General features: G+C 43.3%; 2 protein-coding genes across 2 annotated transcripts in view; one reads left to right on the forward strand and one right to left on the reverse strand.

The window, feature by feature from the left end:
* FRMPD4 (FERM and PDZ domain containing 4) overlaps positions 1 to 14118 on the reverse strand; it is a 726784-nt gene extending 712666 nt beyond the window's left edge. The window contains exon 1 of the mRNA XM_033948887.1: positions 13565 to 14118. Within this exon, the coding sequence (XP_033804778.1) occupies positions 13565 to 13605 (41 nt within the window). The 5' untranslated portion in view covers positions 13606 to 14118. The remainder of the gene's footprint in view (positions 1 to 13564) is intronic.
* Positions 13907 to 16200, forward strand: LOC117362923 (cyclin-dependent kinase 20-like). The gene is made up of 3 exons (XM_033950014.1): positions 13907 to 14016; positions 15512 to 15676; positions 15747 to 16200. Exons 1-3 carry the CDS (start codon positions 13907 to 13909, stop codon positions 16198 to 16200), a joined length of 729 nt encoding a protein of 242 aa, XP_033805905.1.
* The last annotated feature ends 9065 nt before the right edge of the window (positions 16201 to 25265 follow it).

Below are 25265 nucleotides of genomic sequence, written 5' to 3' on the forward strand. Positions count from 1 at the left end.
ATTTAAATTCTTTGATCTCTTGAAGGCATAGTGGGAAAAATCTGCATAGCAACGATTATAAAAGGTAGAATTAGCAAAAACTCTACAGTATATCTAGCTATATCTATATCTCTATTTATCTACATATGTGTGTATATGTATATATATGTTCATGCTAAAGAAATAAGACTATTCAGAGCACCTATGAACTCCATTTATGCATTCCAAGCTGCCCGGGGAAGCTCACAAGCATCTACGCACTGTTTTATATTTAACAGTCCATAGATGTTAATATATTTTTCCTGCAGAAAACTGATATAATTTGAGCTGGAATGCTCCTATGGTTGCACAGATCCCATCAGTTTCTCTAGGATTAACTTTAACAAACTTTAAAGTTTTACAACAGTAACAAAAAAAGCTGAAAAGATGATTTGAATAAGATCTATAAAATTTTTCAATGCAAAAGTTACATAAAAAATATTGTTGGTAATTACATTGTATTTTTATCTCTAAAATCAATAAAACTATTTGAACAGTAAAAAGGTCCAGTGTCTTTTCCCACCAGAGGGGGCAGCATTCATCTTTCAAAAAGTTCTATCCAACACATTGAATTTCAATTATAAATGACCACACCTCTCTAACCATAAACTACATTTATTTTCTTGCACCGCATTTAACTCTCATTCTGCCATACTTTGTTGGACATCAATCTACATCATTTTGTGTCATATAAAAGTGTCATTAAATGAAACACAGAATATTAATCCTTAAAAATGTATTGAATGATTTACAGAAATATCAGAGGACTCACACACTATTGACACGGTGACAAAATTCAACACCATTCCTGTCCCCCGCGGATAACCGCGGGAAACAATCACCTGTTATTCTTTAGTGTCTATCTCAACCTCAGTCCTTCTACACCGGCATTCTTCAATGCAAGGCTTGAGGGTCAGTGGCTGTGCCCATTCATACTCTGATTCTTATGTGAGACAAGTATTGGATAATGAACCCTTTGTGATATCACTGATGAGGTTGCTCTTAGGCATTGGTGGAATGAGGCATTATGACATCACAATATCTGCTCTAGATACTAGAGACTGTCTTTCTCAACCTCAGTCCTTCTGCACCAGCATTCTTCAATGCAACGCTTGAAGGTCAGTGGCTGTGCCCATTCATACTCTGATTCTTCCCTCTCTCCTTATAGAATGACATGGAGATAGTTTCCCACGGGAACGGTGATAAATTTTGTCACCATTTAATTCTCTATCAAATAGATATGCACATTAGTCCACACAAACCACCTAATTCTATTAAGCTGCGTGTTCAATGTTGCAACTGGCATGCAAAGTCGTGCACACAATTTATAGAATAGGATCAGTGTTCCCGCTAAGCTGCGTTGGCCTGCGCTCGCGCACAAAATATTACATCGCAGCGCAAAGTTTCTCTTCACAGCGCACACACGCGTCGGTAAGGTAAGGGGACGCATTGGGGGGATTGCACTTCCCCACAATTGCCATGCTTCGGTTCCTCTTCTTCCTTCCTTCCTCCCCCCCCCCCCCCCGCGGGACCCTGCGGCACCATCAACTCTTACTCCCTCTAATGTCGGCCCTGCAGCTCCAGACTTCCTCGCACCTTCTCCCCTCCCCCTTTGGATCGCTATTATTTTAAATGTTATAGCCGCGGAGCTGTATCCATCAGTGGAGATGTCTAACCTCGGCCTGCCCCGGAACTCTTACTGCAACAGTGACTTCCTGTTCCTGCCTAGACGGGCGTCTGCTGCAGTAAGAGTTCCGGGGCAGGCCGAGGTTAGACATCTCCACTGATGGATACAGCTCCGCGGCTATAACATTTAAAATAATAGCGATCCAAAGGGGGAGGGGAGAAGGTGCGAGGAAGTCTGGAGCTGCAGGGCCGACATTAGAGGGAGTAAGAGTTGATGGTGCCGCAGGGTCCCGCGGGGGGGGGGGGGGGAGGAAGGAAGGAAGAAGAGGAACCGAAGCATGGCAATTGTGGGGAAGTGCAGAGCTGCAGGGAAGAGTGTTGCGGTACCCAGCTGGAGGGAGAAGGAAGATGAGGGAGGGAATTAAAGGAGATGCCAGGGCTTGGAGCGTAGGAGGAAGGTATGCCAGTCTAAGGGAAAAGGAAGGGGGAGATGTGAGAGCATGGAGGGGGAGCGAAAGATGGAAGAAAAGGAAAGGAGAGAGATGCCAGAGAATCAGGGAAGGGGAGATACCAGACTATGAGGAGAGGTGTGGGAGAGGGAAGGCGAGGAGAGAGATGCCAGACCAATGGGGTGAAAGGAGAGATGGAAGGGGGAGGCATACAGTTTCTGGAAGGGGCATAGAAGGAGAGAAGATGCCATATAGGGGAAGAGAGACGGCAGACAGTGGATGGAAGGAAGAGAGTTACAAGAAGATGAGGAAAGGAGAAACCACAGAAGACAAAGGTAGAAAAAAATTTCTATTTATTTATTGCTTTAGGAGACATGTGTTACTGTTTCTGTGAAGCATTGTATGCAGAGTCCAGCTTCTTGCTGGTTCAATTTAACCTTTGTCTATGTATTTTTATTTTATCCCCCCTTTTACAAAACTGTGAAGCGTTTTTAGCACCAGCCTTGGTGGTAGCAGCTCTGATGCTCAGAATTTTATGAGCATCAGAGCTGTTACCTCCGTAGCTAAAATCCACACTACAGTTTTGTAAAAGAGGGAGGGGTTAGTTTGTGATTACATATTCCTTACTAGGCGAAGGTGTTTTCTGTGTTCTGTGTGTTCGAAAGACATGGTTTTCTGTTAGGATTGACGGTGTAGGATTGATCTGTGCTGGTCTGGCTTGTTTAGTTTTACAATGGGTGTATTGATGTACTGCTCACTGCAATATGTAAGATGCTGCCTTTTCCTAGGTACTCATGTGTGACGTGTGGTTTGTTACTAAAAATCATGTTTTTCTTACAGATGGGGGGGGGTGCCAAAAAATGATGGGCCCCGGATGTTACATATGCTAGGTACGCCACTGTATGTAAAGATACCAGAAAGCTGGCGTAGCAAAAACTTCTAAGTTTTGAGTATTTAACCCTCCCACAATCTCACGGGCACTCGTTTCAAGTTTATTGAGATTTTGATTTAAACGCAATATCAAATATTTTCAATGCGTATAACAAAAATAAATTTGGGGAAATAAATAAAACCATTTGAACCAGTGTTCCCGCTAAGCTGCGCTGGCGTGCGCTGGCGCACAAAATATTACATCGCAGCGCACACGTTTCTCGTCACAGCACACGATCGGAAGAGGCGTACGGCAGATGGCAGGGCGGCGAGAGGAGAATCAGGCGAGTTGGCTCATAACTTGCTGGCGCCCGATATTTTTGGCTCACGGTGAAAAAAGTTTGCTCACAACACCCGCCCGCTTAGAGGGAACACTGAATAGGATCCTTTACATATGTAACTTGTGGGATCTTTTGTTAAAGATTAGTGAATGTTATTAGCCACAGGACCCATTTTATTCCTATGGGCCCTACTGCAGATAACTTGCGCTAATCTTTAGTAAAAGACTTCCTTAATTAGCTAATGAGCTTCTAATTGGCCTTACCAAACAATTACTGGCAATACTTGTCAGTAATTTGGCAATTATGCATCTAACCACCCCTAGTCGGTATTCTGTAACCTGCGTGCTCAAATTCCAGAGCGTGCAACTGGGACTAAGTTAATGCTGAGAGCAAGCCAAGAACTTTATTTTGTGCTGTTTTATTTGCTTGCTTCTTTTGGTATTTTTGTTTTGCTGCTGTTTGGGAGCATTCTGACAATTTTGGCAGCTGTATTGAAGGACTACTTACCTTTATGAGGGAGCAGTGCTACCCACACTTTGTTTCTATTTGGTGTGCATCCTGTCTGGGGCAAAATAAATCATTTTGTTTAGATTAATGTGTTGTAGATTGGTTTGGGGGGGGTCACAGGGGGAGTTTAAATTCAGTTTCAGCACATAGAACATGGAGATCAGAATTGAGTTGTCCAGATCATAACTTGTTCAGTTCCAATGGTATATTAGAAAAGGACCTACTTTTTCTAAGACAGACCAGGCAGCTTCCAGATGGAATTACACATGGAAGTGGTACTTTTGCAACTTTTGCATTTTAGAAAGGAGATTCAGCTCTGAATATGGATGCCCAGGTCTGTATGTCACATGTGAACACCAATTTCTGATGGATTGTAGAACTAGAGTTCTAGGTATTATTTTGGACTCTTCACTTACATTTCATGAACGGATAAACTCTCCAGTAAAAAAGTGCTTTTTTAGTTTGTGCATGTTGAAAATGTCAGGACACTATTTCACCAGGAACATTTTTCAGTGCTGGAGCAGTCCATTGTACGTGCACAGTTGGACTACTGCTATTCCGTTTATCTGGGCCTTAAGCAGGGCAGTCTACAGCACCGTCAGTTGATACAAAATGCTGCAGCAAAAAGTTTTATCATGTCTCTTCCTTGTTGAGAAAACTTCAATGACTCCCCATCTATTTTAGGATCCAATTTAAATGTGTGTCCATTGCGTTTAAACTTATCTATGAAATATTCAAATCCCTGATTCCGTTACACTGGAATGTTCAAAGGTTATATTATTCGAGGACTACTCAGAAGTATAAACTCTCATTCCCTTCTTTTAAGGGAATCAAATTGGCTGGGAAACTTTGCCAATCTTTTATTTTTAGGTTAACGGAGATCTGGAATGGAATTCCTTGTTCTATTAGAATAGGTTATTTTCAATTGTATCAGAAGACTCTGAAAACTTTGTTATTTACACAATATGTAAATGGCCTGCCCAGAGGTTTTAGTAACTGTTAAGCATTGATGAGCCCATTTTGTGCTAAGCTAGATTAAATTTCAATTACTTACTGTATTTTTTGCGCCATAAGACGCACCTGACCATAAGACGCACCCTAGATTTAGAGGAGGAAAACAAGAAAAAAAACATTCTGAACCAAATTCTCCCTGCCAGGCTCTGCACCCAACCCCACACTCCTTGCAAGGCTCTGCACCCTGTCCTTGCCTCTGGTGGTCTAGTGGTAGGCTGGGACAGGGCAGGCAGGCAGCCCCCCCCTAAATAGAACTCAGTATTGTAAAACTGTTGGATAATGTCCCACATTCATTATATATATATATTTATTTATTTATTTATTTTTTAATCCAAAATATTTAGCAGAGCAGGTGTTTAAAACCTGTTCTAACTTTCTTCTAAAAAACTTTGCATAATTTAGAGTACAGGGTACTTAAGTATTAAGATGTACTGAAAAATGTAAAAACCTACTGTATCTCAGACAGATCACTTGTGCTCTTTAAAGCAACATCTCTTCTGTCCCCATTCACCAAATCCTTTCACTTTGTCTTAATGCAAAAGGGAAGTGACCGATAATCTTAAGTTACATATTTCTGTGGGAGCACCGATCACAGACCAGAAAAAGAACAAGAGCACATTTACCACTCCCAGCAACACAAACTCACTCACTCTACAAATCAAAACTAATGTGGTCAAAAGCAAAAGTTAATAAACAATATGCATGCTGTCAAAGTAAAGCAAAATACAGCATGGAGCATCATTCAAGTAACTGGGGGGGGGGGGGGGAGAGGCACCAAAAGTTTTTTTCCCCCCTTGCAACTTACTGTAGTGACAGGGAAACAAAATAAGGTTTTTGCAGCACATACATGGACGCTGCCTAGCCAGGGAGATTGGTGGAGATGCGGCTTTGTCCCAGGTGGCTGAAGTTCACCAACAGCTCGGTGCCAGAGCAGCCAGGGGGAGGCGGAGCTGAGCAGCAAAAGCGGAGCCAACCAGCGAAAACAAGCCGAGCAGCACTCGGACACAGGAAACAAAAGTTTTTCTTCCCCCCTTGCAAAGGGAGATCGGCGGGGACACAGCTCAGTCTCGGGTGGCTGCTGCAGTTCACCAGTGCCAGAGCAGCCGGGGGGGGGGGGGGAGGCGGAGCAGAGTAGCAAAAGCGAAAGTGGAGCCGAGCAGCACTTGGAGCACTGCAGTGGACAACGGCGGTAACCCAATCCTGTCAAGCGGGGCAGGCATTTTATATCGGGAGGGTTGTTGTATTCGCTCCATAAGACGCACCCTTATTTCTACCCACATTTTGGGGGAAAAAAGTGCATCTTATGGAGCGAAAAATATGGTATTCTCCTTTTTCTTATCTCTTTGTAAAATCTGGTCTTTTGATTTTTGTAAACCGAATCGAGCTCCATTCGGAGATGACCTGGTATATAAACCAAAGATTAGATTAGATTAGATTAGATTAGAAATGGAAGCTCAAGTGCTTGCTATGTCCAGCATAAACATCTATTTTACAAACCAAAATGTCCAAACTACAAATGGGGCAAACAAGGGGAATAGACATCTGAGAGGCAGCAGAAGAACATCCGTATTACATAATAGCTACAATGATGCCCATGTGGAGGAGCAGCCTAGTGGTTAGAGCAGCCTGCTGAGAAAAGGGAAGAGAATCAGAAGTTGCAGGTTCAGTTTTAATTTCTTCTTCTTTTTCTTTTATTGTGAGCATTCCAGGGACAGGAAAATATTTTACTGTGACTTCCTGTATTCCATTCCGTGGAGAACTGCTCAATCAGAGCACCTTTCTCTAACCTGAACTTGCCAAGTATCAGGTCTAAATACAGATGCCCTTCTATCTGGACATGGACATTCCTTCCTCCTCTACAACTGGAGTATTCATCTTTTGCAATTTCCTTAGTCTCACCTAAAACATGCCTTTTGCCATATGGACATACGTTTTAAACAGCAAACACCCATTTCCTAACTTTGTAAAATCGGGATCCGGATGTCTAAATACCAGTTTTCAGACATTCAGATCTCCAATTAAGTTTCTAAAATAAGCATCTAAATGCCAACACTTTACAGTATACGTAGTTGTTCCATATTGCAAACCTACATGTGAAAGTGCTGAGAAGTAAGTGCTGAGGACACAATTTTAATGTGATTTCATTCAGAAGCAGACACGTCTGGGGGTCCGGGCGGCTTTTCAAAACCCAGCCCTTTGTCCTGGTTTTGAAAAGTTTCCCAACACAATTGCATCTGGAAGGGGCATCCACGCATATGTGGACGCAACGTGGTGATGTCATGCACGCACGCATGCGTGTGCGTGACATCATTGTGTCATGTCCATGCATGCATGAATGCTGTCTGGGGGTGGGGTTGGGGGCGGAGCAGGGCGGGAAAGAGGCAGAACTGGGTGGTCCAGTGGGCGTGGCCATGGGTCTGGATTTTCCTAAAGGAAAATCTGGTAACCCTAAGACACAAATTATATGGGATTAAGGAGAATGAATCTTTCAGTCCATCATGTAAAGGTTCAGCCAAATGAGTACTCTTAAAACCTTTGCATGCAGTTGAGCAGAAGTAAAAGCTGACGTGGAACCTGTTCCCTAAACATGTATATGTGTATACCCTTTGTAATATGGAGAACACAGGTGTAGGTTGTTGGCCTGCTATAGCCCCGCCCAAACCACACCCCTTGAAATAGCTTTCTGAGAGCAGTTTTTATAAATATATGTGCTATACATTTACAAATGCTGGTACTGTCATGTGAAAATCATGAAGAGGACTTCTAAAATAGCCCCTTATAGGACCACTGTTCTTTAATAGGTTCCTACTTAGCACTTCAATAGGCATCTATTAAACAATAATATGCACTATTAATGGCACAGGGAAAAGACAATTTCAGAATGTTTCCTGTCATTTCAGGATAAAAATGATCTGAGGCAACATCGGAAATGTTGTCATGCCTCGCTTCATTTAAAGTGAATCCATACACACAGCAGTACCCTGGTTTAACCTACTGGTGTGAGTGACTATGGAACAAGTAATTTCATATTTTCAACCTAAATATCTCCCCCCAAATGAAGAAGAGTAAATAAATATGGTCCTGAATTGTTTGGGTTATGTTACCTGACAATTAGGAGCCTTTATACTACACCGTGTTAAATACTAAGACGCTGATTCTATAAATGGCACTTACCATACGCCTCCCCCCCATTTTATGAAGCCGCATTAGGGTTTTTTGCGGTTGGCCATGGTGGTAAAAGCTCCAATGCTCACAGAATTCCTATAAGCGTTGGAGCTTTTACCGTCACGCCCTGAGATTTTTTTTTTTAAACTTCATAAGTGGCTTCATAAAAGGGGAGGGGAGGGGGTTAATTGGCAAAATGTGCTTAACAGCCTCAATAATTGGTTAAAAAAAATTTAATTGGGCGATAGGCACCTGATTCTATACAAGATAGGCATCGATTGCAATGCATTTAGCGGTGCCTAATGCCTTAGTGCGCGTCTCTATGGGTGGAGCATGAGTTAGGTGCTGCTAAGCGCAATTCTCCAAAAACTTAGGTACCTGACATGTAGGCCTTTAAAAGCCTTGCCTACATATCAGGCACCTAAGTTTTTACATAGCCGCAATTATGGTGGAAAGCCCATGGTGCCTGCATTTTTTTTAAAACATTGACCATTCAGACTGAATATACTCCTGGAAGTATTCTTCACACGCATGGGCCCTTTACTAATGTAACATAAAAACATAAGCAGTGCCTCTGCTGGGTCAGACCAGAGGTCCATCGTGCCCAGCAGTCCGCTCACACGGTGGCCCATCAGGTCCAGGATCTGTATAGTAGTTCTCTATCTATACCCTTCAATCCCCTTTTCCTTCAGAAAATCATCCAATCCCTTCTTGAACCCCAATACCGTCCTATCACACCCTCTGGAAGCGCATTCCAGGTGTCCACCACCCTTTGGGTGAAGAAGAACTTCCTAGCATTGGTTCTGAATCTGTCCCCTCTTAATTTTTCTGTATGGCCTCTCGTTCTTGTAGTTTTCGAAAGTTTGAAGAATCTGCCCCTCTCCACTTTCTCTATGCCCTTCATGATCTTGTAAGTATTGTGACATTCTCATTCCCAAGGATGACCCTGTCAAGCATAGGATAGGGGTTAAGCCGACTCCTGTAACCAGGAATCAAGACAGGGCTGCCTATTCTGAGGAGAATGAAGGTGATGCAAACCTAGTTCCCTTTCCCGAGCCAAAGCCGGTCAGGAAAACAAGCTCCCTGAGGAAATATAACCAGCTCCCAGAGTGTAATTTTACCCCTGAACTGAGAGGGAGCCAAAGAGCCTCCAAAGCAGTACTTCAGCCAGGTAGGACTGGGAGTGGCTCTTCTCCCTTAAAACAGCTCTCCAAGAGTCTGAGAGGGGCAGCTCAGGAAGGGCTGGCAGAAAGGTTCCTCCTGTCCAGGCAAAGGCAGGCGCCCAAGCCAGAACCTATGGACTGGGAAAGTCCTGTAACACAGAGCCCAGCAGAGCAAGAGGTTCCAGAGGAGCAAATGGAAATAACAGAGTTTGCAATACCTGAAGTGGATTCCCTGGAACCCATGGATGTGAGTGTGGCAGTTTCCTGCTCATGAATTATTCTTTTGCTTTTGGAATTTTTGTTGGGACTATTTTGAATGACCAGGACCTGGCAAAGAATGTGTTTGAAAACTGTTTTTTTTGTTGCACAGAATTGGGCTGGAAGCAGTGGGCTGGAAGTACTGAACTGGTGCTTTACACTAATTGAGCTGCTCCACACCAGCTGGCTGAGAGCTTTGGGAGAAGCTGGTGTGTGGCTGGTGTGAGTACTGGAGCAAGTCTGAGGACTAACAGGATTGGGGTTGAGTTCACTGAAGACCTCGGGCTGGGTTATTTTGTGGGTGCTTGTGAAAAGCTTTTTGTAAGAGTGAACCTGGCAATCCTGTTCCTGCAACACCAGGACCGGAGTGCTGCATAGTACTGGAGTTTTTGTTTGGATTGCTTCATACCTAAGGACCTGGTGAAAACTGGGACTGAGTGAAGTTAAAGTCCAGAAATCCTTGTAATATAATGAACTAAGAACTTTATAATACTTACCTGGGTGAGCTTCCAAGAACCTGGGCAGAAGTATTGTCTTTTGGATATTTTTTTTTTGTGCTAAGACAGAAAGAGCTTCCAAGAACCTGGGCAGAAGTATTGTCTTTTGGATATTTTTTTTTTTTTTGTGCTAAGACAGAAAGTCTGCTTTGTTGTTTTGTTTTTTTGAATTAAAACTGTTGATCATATGCAGTGTATCTATTGTTGATTTAGTGAACACGCCAGTGAACTGAACTATTATGTAGGGTCTTCCCTCATTGGGAGCCACGCCAGGGTTGTGCTGCCACCCATCGGTGGACGCCGCAGTGTCCTCGCGGGCCCGACTGGGTGACAGTATCTATCATGTCCCCTCTAGGGAAAAGAGCCCCAGTTTCTCCAATCTTTCAGCGTATGAAAGGTTTTCCATCCCTTTTATCAATTGCGTTGCTCTCTTCTGAATCCTCCCTAGTATCGCCATATCCTTCTTAAGGTACGGTGACCAATATCGGACGCAGTACTCCAGAGGCAGGCACACCATCGCCCGATACAAAGGCAGGTATATTGGCACTTAGGACTAGATCAGTATATGGTGCTCAAAAATTGGTGCTGAAAACAACTGGTTTCTTGCTATGGGATTTGGTCGCAGATTGTTGTAGAATAGCACATAGCAAGATGCAAATCCAAATTGGTACCAATTAGCACCCAATTAGTGGCACTAAATGGCTCATTAGCCAATGCACACATCTTGGATCGGCGCACACATATCAGCACCCAATTTTGGGCGCCATATATAGAATCTAAGGGGGTAAACGTACAACCACATTAACAGTCAAACTACCGCAGAATGCTTATGCAAAATAAATGATGCATGAATGAATTTCTCAGAATTTCTCTTTCAGGGGCATGGCAGGGGGGGCAGAATGAATGTGGAAATGTTATCCGGTTAGCGTTAAACTTACCACATGCTAGCTGGCTAATGAGCATGCAGGGCCCCTTTTACAAAACTATGGTAGTGATTCCCGACGTGGCAAATGCAACAACGCCCATTCAGTTTTATGGGCTGCATCGCATTTGCTGCACTAGGAATCACTCTTGTGGCTTTGTGAACGAGGCCCTTAATGAGGGAATCCTTAGGATCAGGTACCATAAATGCTACATTGTAGGCACCGCTACGCCCAGTGTTCCCGCTAAGCTGCTCTGGCGTGCGCTGGCGCACAAAATATTACATCGCAGCGCACAAGTTTCACGTCACAGCGCACACTCGAGCGGAGGTGAGAGGAAGCGGCGGCGGTCTGCCCTGATCGCCTAAGATGCAGCAGCGGCGGCATCCCCGTAATTTACGGGGATCATGAAAGGAGCCGCCGCTGCTGCATCAGGGCAGACCGCCGCCGCTTCCTCTCACCTCCGCTCGAGTGTGCGCTGTGACGTGAAACTTGTGCGCTGCGATGTAATATTTTGTGCGCCAGCGCACGCCAGCGCAGCTTAGCGGGAACACTGGCTACGCCTTCTTTATAGAATCCCGCCTAGCGGCACCTAGGCATACTTAGGTAGGGGCTGGTACATTGGGCCAAGTTTTACTTGACCAAATTTACTGACGTCTAACTAGGAAAACTCGTGACGCCTAAGTCAACCACGCCTATTCTCTGCCTCTAACCATGCCTGCTTTTCTGGTAGGCATCATTACACATTGAAGAACACCTTCACTTAGGTATCCTAAAAGTTCTGCATGGAACAAATTGGTAATTTTTTTTTTGGGGGGGGGGGATTGGTTGAAAATTGGAGCGATCAGTAACCATGCCAATTAAAAAAAGTTGCGCACAGATTCTTAATGTAGGCATCCTATATAGAATCCAGCCCTTAGAGCAAGGGTGCAAAGTCCCTCCTCGACGGCCGCAATCCAGTCGGGTTTTCAGGATTTCCCCAATGAATATGCATGAGATCTATTTGCATGCACTGCTTTCATTGCATGCTAATAGATCTCATGTATATTCATTGGGGAAATCCTGAAAATCCGACTAGATTGCGGCCCTCGAGGAGGGACTTTGACATCCCTGCCTTAGAGCCTCCTAAATAGAAGGCATTACGTTCTCCCACATAATCCGTCAGCAGGTGCTTTGTGGTAATGGGAACGTTAATACATGACCTTAATAAAAAATTATTATAAATGTCTCCACTAAAACAAAATTTAAAAATAATTCTACTTTTTTTTTTTTTTAAGGGCAGAATTGTTCATATAGGTGTCCTTTTACCAAGGCATGCTAGCCGATTTAGCACGTTAAATGCTAACACGTCCTTCATAGTCTATGGACGCATTAGCGTTTAGCGCATGCTAAATCGGCTAACGCGCCTTAGTAAAAGGACCCCATAGTGCAGTTAGCTTGTTGAAACATTTACAAAAAGGAAGCCAATATGGTTTATAATTTTATAAACTTTTTTTTTCACTTGTAAAAATCCTCTTTTATGTGTGTAAAAAAAGGCTTTTATGAACTTATTCCAGGGGATCATGCTTAAAAGCACACACAGACGGGGGGGGGGGGGGGAGAAAATGATTGTTTTATGTATAAATTGTATATTTAATAGTGCGTTTTATGAAATATTTATGTTCAAGTAATTGTATTGCACTGTCAAAGTTTAAAAATCAATAAAGATTTATTAAAAAAAAAAGAAAGCACACACAGACTAACAAATCAGCATACAGTTTTATGTGATGCACATGTAGGCATGTTGTAAGGGCTTAATCTGGGAAGAACATGGGTGGAATTGCAAAGTACATGCATTATAAGATGCACATTAACAAACACTAAGCTTTGCACCTGCCCCTAAACATGGCTTCAATCTAGCTGCAATTTCTGCTGATTTACCCCTTGTATTTTATATATAAACACAAAAGTGACATTATGAAAGAAGGCTAAAAATAGGCATCCACTTACCCTCCAAACCTATTCTAAAATTAAAGCCAAGAAAGTCATCTGGGTTTCATAGGTTCCTAAAACTTGGCTGTTGAGAACTGGAAAGAGAAGCCAGTAAATGAAATACACAACCTCTATTGTATCAGCTTCCTTTATGTGCTGTCTGCATTCTACAGGATGCTTTGTGCTAGATGGATCTTTGGAAGTATCTAGTTAAGTAGCTCTTATGTTCTTACCCGGTGTCAATTTTACAATTTCCATATAAGTTTCTTTACCAAGACATGAGCCATGTAGCATACATTTGCTTAACAGTTGCCTCCGACTGCTGTGATATTTAAGCCACGTTTGAAACTCAGGCGGCATCTCTTTTAACCTACCTAAGCTGACCTTTGCTCACTAGGGGGTTTGACATTTTCAATTAAGCAATTTGAAATTGTGATTACCCATATCATTCCGTTCTCCTCTCTCCTCTCCAGCCTCCTCCCCGCCTTTACGATACATTTGAAGGCAAGCCTTTACCAGCTGCACTTAGATATAAATTAGTCTAAGAAACCCAGAGCCCTGCAGTTACAGAGAAGTCTTTGCTCTGAATTGTTCTGCTTCACAGTTTTCATTGATCTGTTTTGTTTTTAATTTTCTTTTGCAACCCTTCATAGTAGCTTGCCTGTCTTCCTTCTGCATGGTATGATCCCATGCCTCTTATCAGGGACATACCACCACTGGTCCTATATCTCCCCCATTCACAAAATCAAAAGACACTGGACCTACCCGGAGAGCTTTGCGATTTTCCCAAAGCTAAACACATCCATGCGTGCCGCTTTTCTGTTCTTCAATCACTCCAGGAAGCAATGGACACAAAGACCCCCCTTCTGTAACTCTGGTGGAATCATTGATGAGGAGAAGCATAGATCTGTGTGTAGCATCCAGAAGACCAACAAGGGTGGGGGGACTCCCCACTCCAGATAGGTTTGTACTATACTAAGTCCTCACACAGCTGTGGATCGGGCTCTCTTCTGGATCTGATTTGGCCACCTTCTTTCCATGTTGCCTAGAGAGTGCTTCTTTCTGGCTTGCCTCGGTCACCTTCCGCTGAGATTTTCCCACCGGGGGATGCTGAAAACTGACTGTGGCAGAGAGAACACAGGCCCTGTGCAGGTAACGAGCGGCAGCAGTGGGAGCACATTACACAGTAGAGCTCAGCAGACGGTGGGGAAGGAGGGGTGGGAGGAGAGAGAGCAGAGATTGGAGGCACTCGCAATAAATCACCCCCGCTGCTGCTCGAGGCTTACACGCAGCTCCCGAAATTGCCCTCTCGTCTGCGGACAAGTCTTTAGTTTTTGTCGTCTTCCCCACTACTCTTTTGCTCTGTGCTCTGACCAGGAATCGCTGCACTTTACGGACTGGAAGGGGGGAAAGATATTGTGCTGTCACAGGACAGGGGGAGGTGAAGAAGAGGGATGAAGAATGAGAGAGAGAGAGAGCACAGTCTATGGAACAAAGGAGAATGCTTGCAAGTCCTGTTCCTTCAGTCGGGGTTTTCACACCACATCACATCAGTGAATATTTATTTAAAAGAAATGTTTTTATGGTTTATTACACCGTAAGTGATACAGCACATATCAGTTTACTTAGCTGCAAAGTACAGAAATGGGGTGGGGGGGGAGGGGGTAGAAAACGAATCTGAGGACTAAATACAATTATCTGTTTCCAGAAACAACAAGCCTGTGCAGAGGATGCCGAATTAGACTGTACCAACACAGAGTAATTTAATTTTCAATGCTAGAAATTACACGGTCAAATGTGATTTCTAAGTCAATTTCCTCATGAGATTGATATCATAGCATAATAATTAATCTATTTAAATACATCAAAGACCTATATAGTAAACTGTGTTTAAAAAGTAGGAGAGTGTAAAAGGGGCACTAGAGCAATTTTCAACATTTAAGCTGCGATAGCGTTTTTGGCGCACGCTAAACCTGCGCTACGCAGGCTAGAACTAACGCCAGCTCAATGCTGGCATTAGCGTCTAGTGGGCGTGGCAACTTAGTGTGCGCTTTAATTGTCGCGCGCATTAGATGCTATCGCCAGCATTGAGCTGGCGTTAGTTCTAGCCGCGTAGCGCAGGTTTAGCGTGCGCTAAAAATGCTATCGCAGCTTAGTAAAAGGAGCCCTAAGATTAGCTAGGCACATAACTCCACCAAAGCTCTACCCAATCAGGACAGACCAGCACTATATATTGCTGGTGCCCCAGATTTTGCCAGGGTAGCCAGAGCCGAGATTCAGCAGTGAACAGCCCACTCAGTATGGTTTAAGTGGGCAGGAGCTTCTGAATATTGACCTCTCTATTGCTATATGCCCAGTTGATATGCTTCATATTTTAGACATTGGTATGATTTATAGCAGAGCAGAGAACTAAGGGCTGGAGCATCAGGTTAAAACACTTGTTCCTGCTTAACTGCGGGTATTCAGTGGCACTTAGTCAAATAGTGCCGCTATCAGCTGTAATCACCCCTGCACTGTTTAGTTAGTGCTGGGATAATCCAAGGGTGGTGCTTGGGCACAGTCTGGATGGAATCAGTACTTAACCAGTTAGAAGTAAAAGGTTTTGTCCTAAATTTAGCTGCCAAGCTAACTGTCACCAGTCTGAATATTGGCTGATGTTCTGTTAATTTCCCATTAGTGATATAAGGCTTACCTACCCTTGACATCTTGAAGGACCAACCACGACTTACTACCTACTTACCACCCACCCCCTCCCACCTACCATAGGTCCTGCCATAACTACCTTGTAGATTCCTGGTGGCCTAGTGGGGCCCTCTGGGCGGGAGTGTTCTCCAATGAAGGCGACCGTCTGTATAGCCATCAGGTGACCACTAAATGGTACGAGCCCCTGAGCTTCTTTATGGTACTCGGAAGTATGATGAAGGTGTGGACCTTTGGGCGGTGGTAGCATCTTTGGGGAGCTACTCAATAATTCACCCCTCTTCCCTGGAGAGAATGATATTGAACAACTGTGCTGTGTACTGCGGATCCTGGTCACCCCCAATGAGAAGATCTGGTCGGAAATCACAGAACTCCCTGATTACAACAAGATCTCCTTCAAGGAGAACCCACCCATACCACTGGAACATATTATACCAGATGCATCTCCTCCAGCCCTGGACCTGCTCAAGCGCTTCCTAGTGTACCCATCCAAACAGAGGATCCAGGCCACAGAGGCCTTGTTGCACCCATACTTCTTCACAGAACCACTGCCTGCCCATCACTTGGAGCTCCCCATCCCCCAGTGCAGTGGGAAGAAAACCCAGCAATGTCTGCAGCATCAGAACAAATACCGCATTGATCAGCCCCTGGAAGAATCTGTGGTTGATTCTGAATTGATCACCCCATATGTCATGCGATGAGGGGAAAAATCCTGCATCCTCCAAATGTAGCTGCAGCAGCTTCCAATGTAGGAGGTGTTGGGTGAAATTTATCAGAATGAGAGCGAGAGTTAGAAAATTGTCTGTGTGTCCCAGTAATAATGTTACCTTTTAATCCCCTGTTTTATCAGTTATGCTTGTATTAAATTTATTGTAAACCGCCTAGACGTAATGATAAGTGGTATATCAAATAAATAATAAACTTGAACAGTGCCCACTCCTCCTGCCTGTCATGGATCGTTTCACAAAAATAGCTGCCACAACCTCCAGCAGCAGTCTTGCAGTACTTGCTATTACCACAAGGCTGCCGCTAGAGGTCATGATGTCTATTTTATGAAAAGAGCCACAATGGGCAAGAGTAAACAGGCATCCCCCTTATATGCATGCTCTGCAGAACCTTATGTATGTCTCAATTCATATTTAGCCAGGTCCCATATAAGCTTTAGAGCCCTGGATATTCAATGCTGGAGCTTAGCCATGGCCTGACTTTGAATATCCAGGGTTAATTCTGCCCAAGGAGATAAGTGTTTAAAAAAACTCTGATTGTTGCAGACTGAATATAGACTGGATGGTGTTTATCCTTCATATGTTATATAAATATTCTAATGTATACCTGTTGAGGTATTTCATTTGTATTCTGCTGACATTGTGGATATCATATCTATGTTATATGAATGTGCTTTCCATGCTGCCTATTATAATGCATCATTTATACTCTGCTGCCATTTGTCATTTTTATTATATGCTATTTAATTGTGCACATTTTTGTTACTTTATCATTTACTCCTAGTTTTACGATTTAATAATATTTGTAATAAAATCAGACACAAGAAAAATAAAGCAAAATTATACCCTTTGATAACTAAGCTGTTATAAACACAAAACATGAAGAAGAAGCTTTTTCTAAAAAAATAAAAAATAAAAAACCCTCAAACCTTTATCGTTTCCCTAAAATCAAATATCCTATAATTTTCTGAGATCCAGCATTAAACTTAGAAACATAATGACAGATAAAGGTCAAATGGCTTATCCAGTCTGCCCATCCGCAGGTTCCGCTATTTCCTCCTCTCCCTAAAAGATCGCAAGTGCTTGACCCATGCTTTGTTGAATTCAGATACAGGATTCCTTTTACAAAGGTGCACTAGAGTTTTTAACGCATGCACCACGCTAGCTGAAAATCTACCACCTGCTCAAAAGGAGGCAGTAGTGGCTAGCGTGCGTGGCAATTTAGCGCACGCTATTCCACGATTTAAGGCCCTAGCGTGGCTTTGTAAAAGGAGCCTACAGTCTTGGTCTCCACTACCTCTACCGGGAGACTAGCATCTTTTCTGTAAAAACGTATTTTTTTAGATTACTCCTGAGCCTATCACCTCTTAACCTCATTCTATTCACTCTCATTCTGGAGCTTCCTTTCAAATGAAAGAGACTCACCTCATGTGCATTTATGCCACCTAGGTATTTAAACCTCTCTATCATATCTTCCCTTTCCAACCTTTCCTCCAAAGTATATATATTGAGATCTTTAAGTCTGTATCCATATGTCTTATGATGAAGACCATAGACCATTTAATAGCTTTCCTCTAGACTCCATCCTGTTTATCTTTTTGAAGTTGTGGTCTCCAGAATTGTACACAATATTCTAAATGAGGTCTAACCAGAGTCTTATATAGGGACATCAATACCTCCTTTTTCGTACTCGCCATTTGCACCCTAGCATCCTTCTAGCTTTCACCTTTTCAACCTGTTTGGCCATCTTAAGATCATCACCTACTATCACACCCAATTCCCACTCCTTTTTTTGTGCATGAAAGTTCTTCACCCTCTAAACTGTACCGTTCCATTGGGATTTCTTAGCATTAAATCTTATCTGCCAAATTTCAGACCTTTCTTCAAGCTTTACTAGGTCCTTCCTCATGTTCTTCACACCATCAAGGGTGTCTACTCTATTGCAGATTTTCGTATCATCCGCAAAGAGGGAAATCATACCTGGCAGCCCTTCAGCAATATCGCTTACAATAATGTTAAAAAGAACAGGCCCAAGAACAAAACCTTGAGGCACATCACTGGCAACATCCCTTTCCTCAGAGCAGTCTCCATTGACCACTACCCTCTGTCACATTCCACTTAACCAGTTCCTGAGCAGCCCGTCACTTTGGGAACCATACCAAAGACAATTATATGCCTATGTAGAACACTGTCAAAGGCCTTGCTAAAATCTAAATACACCACATCTAGTGCACTCCCTCTATCCAATTTTCTGGTCACCCAGTCAAAGAAATTGATCAGATTTGTCTGAAAAGACCGGCCTCTAGTGAATCCATGTTGCTTCAGGTCCTGTAATCAACTGCATTCCAGAAATGTCACTATTCTCTGTTTTAAAAGTGTTTCCATTCATTTACTTACCACAGAAGTCAGACTTACCAGCCTGTAGTTCCTGACTTCTTCCTTACTTCCACTTTTATGGAGAAGGACCACATCCTCACTTCTCCAATCCTCTGGTACCACTCCTGACTCTAGAGAAGCATTGAAAAGGTCAACCAGCGGAGCTGCCAGAACTTCCCCACGTTCCTTCAGTACCCTCAGATGTACACCATCCAGCCCCATTGCTTTGGCCACCTTTAGTTTAGCTAGCTCCTCACAAACACAGTCCTCTGAAAATCAATCAGGGTCTACCACACCCCCATCCCTATTTGCATTTGTCTTCTGCAGTCCCGCAACTGGAGCTTCAGCTGTGAACACAGAGCAGAAATATTTCTTAAGCAATTCAGCCTTATCTTTATCAGCTTCTTCATATTTCTCCCCTTCACCTTTGAGTCTTACAATGCCACTTTTGTACTTCTTCCTATTACTAATATACCATATCTAAAAAAAGTCTCCCCTCCCCCCACCCCGTTTTACCATGTCAGCTATTTTTTCTTGTATTTTTACTTTTCTTCCCTGACTACTCAACCAGCTTCTCTTAACTTTTCCAGATATTTTTGCCTGTCTTACATAAGAACTGCCATCTCCGGATCAGACCTTCGGTCCATCAAGTCCAGCAATCCGCACACACGGAGGCTGGTTTATGAAAGCTAACCTCTTTCTCCTTACCTCCTCAGCTACTACTTTTGAGAACCAAAGTGGCCTTCTTTTCCTCTTACTTATATTAACTTTCCTTACAAAATGGTTTGTTGCCCTTACAATATCTCCTTTCAATTTTGGCCACTGCTTGCCTACATTTTCCAGATGTTCGCATCCAGACAATTCGTTGACGCAATCCCCCATCTGAACAAAGTTAGTGTTTTTTTTTTAAAGTCTGGAATCTTTACTTTTGAAAGAGCACTCTCTACACTTCTCTTAATATTAAACCACACCACAGTTGCAGGCCAATGAAGGACAAAGCCTAATTGGACATGTCCTATGTTCTTTCAGCATCTCCATGTTTCACATGTTTAGTCTTCTGCTTTGTATTTGCTTCATTCAACATAATTATGTGATTCTTCAATCAAGAATATCAGATCAGCCCAACTACAGTGATTGGACACAAGTGCATTCTATTTAACTTATTTTAGGGGCCAAGGTAATGATGTTTTCAGAACCAGTGCTAATTTGAGTTTGTTATGAAGACATATAAGGACTCTTTTACCCAGCAAGGGTCCTTCCCATGTGCTAAGTCCTCTTTAGTGCTGCCAGGAAATGACTGATTTCTCTATTTATGCAATGATTGCCATGCACTAATTTTTCCATTACTGTATGGCCATTACTGCGTAAGCTCTTACAACACCTATTTTGCACAAACCACACGCTAACTGGTTAGCACGCAGCAATGTAGCTGCATTAACCAATTAGCTCAGAACACACCTATTCTCTGCCCAAGATCCTCCTCAGTGTTAACTAAAATCTATTTTTTATAACATGGGTAGTGCACGCACAAGTGAAAGCTACCTCTCTTCTCTCATACACCTCCCAGAGAACACCGTTCCTCGAATCAGCTGCTCGTAGCGGTACCCTTCTCTACTGCCAACTCCAGACTTCGTTCCTTTCAAGCAGCTTCCTGGGATAAAGATTTAAAAAAGATTTAAAACTTATGATATTCAGCTCTATGTCCTACCAACATTTTAGCAAGCGACTGAAAACATTTGTTTTCTAAATTTTAGGATAGTTATTTTTATTTAACTGTTAATTCTTAATTTTGTTAACTGCATAGAACCTAACAGTTATGTGGCATAAAAATTGATTTGTTATGTTATGTCATCTAGCTGCCCCCTAAGCCTGGAATAAATAACCCGAGTTTGCCCGCCAAGCCCCATAGCCTTCAATCCATAACCCTACTCCCCACTGCCCACCAACCCAGCCAGCAGATTAACCGTTCCCCTTTACTGTATCCATGACATCCTGTTCATCTGTCTTGTCTGTTTTGATTGTCAGCTCTTTTGAGCAGGGACTGTCTTCTTTGTGACTTTGTACAGCGCTGCGTACGTCTGGTAGCGCTTTAGAAATAATTAATAGTAGTAGTAAGCTGCATGAATGCACCCCATGGTAGTGCATTTTAACCCACAGTAAGCATGTGTTAGTGTTCACCGCTGAATAGTATAAGAACCTCATAGTGAAGACATATTGGTTTCTTATTCTTTTCTGATATTTCTATAAATGTTCTTTCACATCCAAAGAGTGGAGTATGTTGGATGCATCAGTGAAATAAACCTGCACTTTAACATGTTCTGAATTGCATCTTTTGGACAGCAGAATGTGAACAATGTACGAGGGTTTGAAAACATTCACAAAGCAATGCACTTGCATGTATGTAGAGCTATGTGAAACAGATGGGAGAGTGTGTTTGAGGGCATTCTGCTGCTGTTGTTCTGTACAGCGCCTTTATAATTATGTGGGTGGGTGGTAGAGCATCTCAGGCAGGAGGTAAAATGAGATAACCAAAAATATCCTTGTTAGACACTAGTTTCACACATCATTGCAGTAAGTTTGCAGCAAAGTCTTAGCCAGCATCTCCTCGTGGAGGAGTTAGCCATAAATGGGCTCTCCCCTCCCTTTGGTACAGAGAGGTATACCTGCCAAGAGGGAATAGCTGTCTGTGTGGACTGATGTCCTAAACAAGCATTCATATACTTTGATGTTCTATAGGTATTTGGATAATGAGAATATTGTCTCTATGGCAAAGGCTGAGCTCAAAGCACAGGTGCCGGTAATTCAACTCTGCTCTGCAGACACAGACTTAGGGCTCCTTTTATAAAGGCACACTAGCGTTTTTAGCGCACACACCGGATTAGCACGCGCTACCCGATTACCGCCTGCTCAAGAGGATGCGGCAGCGACTAGCATGCGCTAAAACCGCTAACACACCTTTGGAAAAGGAGCCCTTAGTTTACTCTGCAGGTAGCTCAGAATGCGGCAGCAAGGGTAATTAGTGGTATTTCTCGTAGGGCACATATGTCTGCTTTGTTGGACGATTTGCACTGGCTTCCAGTGGCTTGTAGAATTTAGTTTAAAATGGCGGTGGTGGTGTACAAGGCATTGCATCAAATTTTGCCGAATGTAGTGGCTTCTATAGTTGTACCATATGAGCCTTCTTGTGCGTCCTCAGTCCAATCAATTGTTGGAAATCCCTTCGCTGTGTTCTGTAGCGAGGGAAACTATTCGCTCTCGTGTTTTTTTGTGCAGTAGGCCCTCATTTGTGGAATGCTCTTCCAGATACTCTTCAGCATATTACATCATTCTTAGCTTTAGGCGGTGGGTGAAGGCCTTCTATTTTCAAGAAGCTTTTCACAATTTGTGATGTGTTGGTATCATTAGTTTTGGATTGTCTGTTTAATTATGAAAACTATTAGATATTGTTTATTTGACTTTATGATATTTTTGGTAGGATGTTTTAATTTGGATGTAACATTCTGGTGTTTTATGTTTGTGTATTTTAGCATATGTGTTTTTTGTAACCCACATAGATTTCTGGATATGCAGGATATACACTCCTCCCAACGTATTCGTGGTGGTTACAGGCGGAACATAGCCGCGAATACGGAAAAACCACAAATAACCTTCTCGTATGTTATTTGCGGTTTTCTGTTAAAAACCCTCAAGAATATGATAAAACCGCAAATAACATATGAGAAAGTTATTCGCCTCCTCCCCCCACCTGCCCGGGTCTCTCCTTAACCCTGGCCCTGTCTACAGAGCAGGGGAGAGAGAGAAGCCCACTGCCAACTCCCGTCACGTCGTTCCAACCCCTCCCATTCCACCAAGTCGCCGCTCATACCTCCGGGTCCGTCTTGCGTCCAGCCCGTCTCCTCACCTCAGAGCCGCAGACCCAACTTCCAGCAGCGCTCACGTTACAGTCTTGGCCAATGGCTGGGCGGTGCTCCAGTGCAGGCCATGGCAACAGGAGTTCGAGGAGGGCAGCGGCCGCCTGGCATGTGAGGATCCAGGCGGAGATGAGCCCCGGTTGCACTTTGCCAGATGGAAATGAAGCTTTAGCCCACCTCTTTGCAATGGCAGGTATGCACCCCTTTACTTGATTTGGAATAGGTGTTGGTGGCATGGATGATGTAATTTAGGGGGTGGAGCCAGCATGCTAAAAACCACAAATAGTCAAAACCGCAGGTACCGAAACCATGAATAAGGAGGGAAGAGTGTAAATATTGTAAATAAATAAGATCTCCTTGTCTTGAAGTCCCTGACTGAAAAGTGCAGTGACTTCTAGAACTCTTCTCCAGTTCTGTCCAAGCCTAGTGAAGAGATGCCATCTCACTCATTAGGAATGTGGCACGCTCATTTAAAGGCTCTCTCTCACACACACACATTTTGAGACCCTTGTCTCACTCAGAGACTCAGTACTAGTGCACCGTTCATGATCACTGTTTTCACAAGAGGCAAGCCTAAGAGAAGAAAACCCAAGTGGCCCCAGCTATATAATTTCTTTCTCTATACTTACAAGTACATGGGTTCCAAAAGCTACATACAGATTTCTAGCAGACATGCTAAATCACAATTAGGTGTGTGTCACACACATTTGGGCTCTTTTTTAACTCACTTATCTAAATGCCCTCCTCATAGCCATTGGTTCCCGGATCCATGCTCACCGCTCAGTGGCGCAGTAAGGGTGAGCAGCACCCCGGGCGGTGGCGTCTGCCCCCCATCCCCCTGCCTCCTTCCCGTTCCCTGTATCTTTTTAACTTCTCCAGCAAGAGCAGCATGCCCACATCAATGTCGGCTTGCCCTTTGATGTCACTTCCTAGGTGCGGGTCCTGGAAGTGATGTCAGAGAGAATGCCGATGCTGAGCGGGCAGCCACCTCGCACCAGGGAAGTAAAAAGGTACAGGGGGAAGGCAAGAGGCATGCACGCATGTAGCAAGGAGAGGAGCAGGAGTCAGAGAGGAGGAAGACCACGCCCTTTGGAAAATGGCCCCCTGCGCTCCCCCTTACTTTGCCACTGTCCCCCCCCCCATAATCTTGCATCTCTCTCACTCCTTCTCTTCCTTCCACCTCCCACTCCCACTGCTTTGCTTCTTTCACTCCCCCTGTAATCCACAAACTTTGCTGTAGCCAGCACAGAACTTTCCCTTCTCTGATGTAAGTTCCTGTTTCCAGTGGGTACGATGTATCAGAGGGAAAGCTCTGAGATGACCAGAGGCAGTGTATCTTCAATGCTGCCCCCCTCCCCCCCACACACACGCACATTGGGGAGAATTGTGAGAAAAACATGCTAGGATTTGTGGGGAAATGAGACAGAAAAAGCAATATTGGACTAGTGGAAATGAAGGAGGGAGGGAAGAAAGAGGGATACTTATTCAACCCCAGGAAAAGGGTAGGAGGGATAGAAAAGAAAGAAGAAAATATGTTGTCCCGGTGGAGGCAGGAATGAAGGAAATGGAGAGATGTTGGCCCCAGGGAGGTAGGCTGTGTGGGAATAATAATAATAATTTATTTTTATATACTGCCTAACCAGCAGTTCATAGCAATTTACACAATAGGTACTCAGCATACAATATAATAATAACATCATACATAATAAAATTCTAAGTAACTAATACAAGCATTAAAACTAATGAATAAAAAAAACACAATATAAACTAAAATAAGGAAGGAAGGGAAAAGTAAAGGATGAAGCTGGATATGGGGAGGGGCATAGGATCATAGTATAGAGGGGTGATGCTGGACACATGAGGGGCTGGGGCAGAGAGAGGTGATGCTGGACAGAGGAGGAGGGATATGGTCACAGAGGGGGGATGGTATACAGAAGAGATGCATTTACTGAAGAAGCCTGGAGCTATGCTATCGGAAATGGTATATGCCATCCTCTCTTGCTCACTACAAGTCCCACCTCAGTTGTTATCATTCATCTTTATGTCGAATTAAGACAGAATATTTCTCTAAGCATATCCGTTTTGCTATGAATAAATTTAGTAAAAAATGTTCATATACTTTACATATGTGTGCTTTACTTTAAAGATGCCCGAGAATAAAAAAAGAACTAATGGGTTCAACTTTCATAATCTTTTAAATTTCAGATATTTAAACATTTTATATGATAGACTTAAGGCATTGTAAGTGCAATGCCTATGGGGCTCATAATCAAAACTTAAACATGTCTAAAAACCTGCCCAAGTCGCCACTTGGACAGCCTGAAAGACTGCAGTGCCCTGTAAGGTACCCCACTGCTCTGTTGCCATGTCTGGGTGGCCAGTCCATCACAATGCTGGCCCCTCCCATGTCCAAAAGGTCTTGTTCTGGACATTTGGATCTTGGACAAAATTTTGGTCGAGAATATGGTATAAAGATAGATGACCTGGTGGTCTGAACGAACAATAGCCTGGACGTCCAGATAGACGATTCTCCCCCCCAAAAAAATTTTAGATGTATATTTCAAGAATGGACATTTTCCCGTTGCTGACTTTGGGCATCTAGTACCATACGTCCAAATTGGACTTAGACGTATCTTTTGATTATGCCCCTCCATGTGTTTAATGCAAGAAGCATGGCAAGCATCTGTCCTGCATTTATCACAAAGGCAGAAACTTGCTATACAGGCCCATGTTACATACAGTGTCCAAACACTA

The sequence above is a fragment of the Geotrypetes seraphini genome, chromosome 6, assembly GCF_902459505.1.
Source record: "Geotrypetes seraphini chromosome 6, aGeoSer1.1, whole genome shotgun sequence".
In the NCBI taxonomy this organism is placed as follows: domain Eukaryota; kingdom Metazoa; phylum Chordata; class Amphibia; order Gymnophiona; family Dermophiidae; genus Geotrypetes; species Geotrypetes seraphini.

Coding starts and splice junctions, on each gene's coding strand:
- LOC117362923 (XM_033950014.1), top strand. CDS start 13,907: ATGCTGAAAACTGACTGTGGCAGAGAGAACACAGGCCCTGTGCAGGTA. Junction 14,017..15,511: donor CAGACGGTGGGGAAGGAGGG/GTGGGAGGAGAG, acceptor GACATCTTGAAG/GACCAACCACGACTTACTAC. Junction 15,677..15,746: donor CATCAGGTGACCACTAAATG/GTACGAGCCCCT, acceptor GGGCGGTGGTAG/CATCTTTGGGGAGCTACTCA.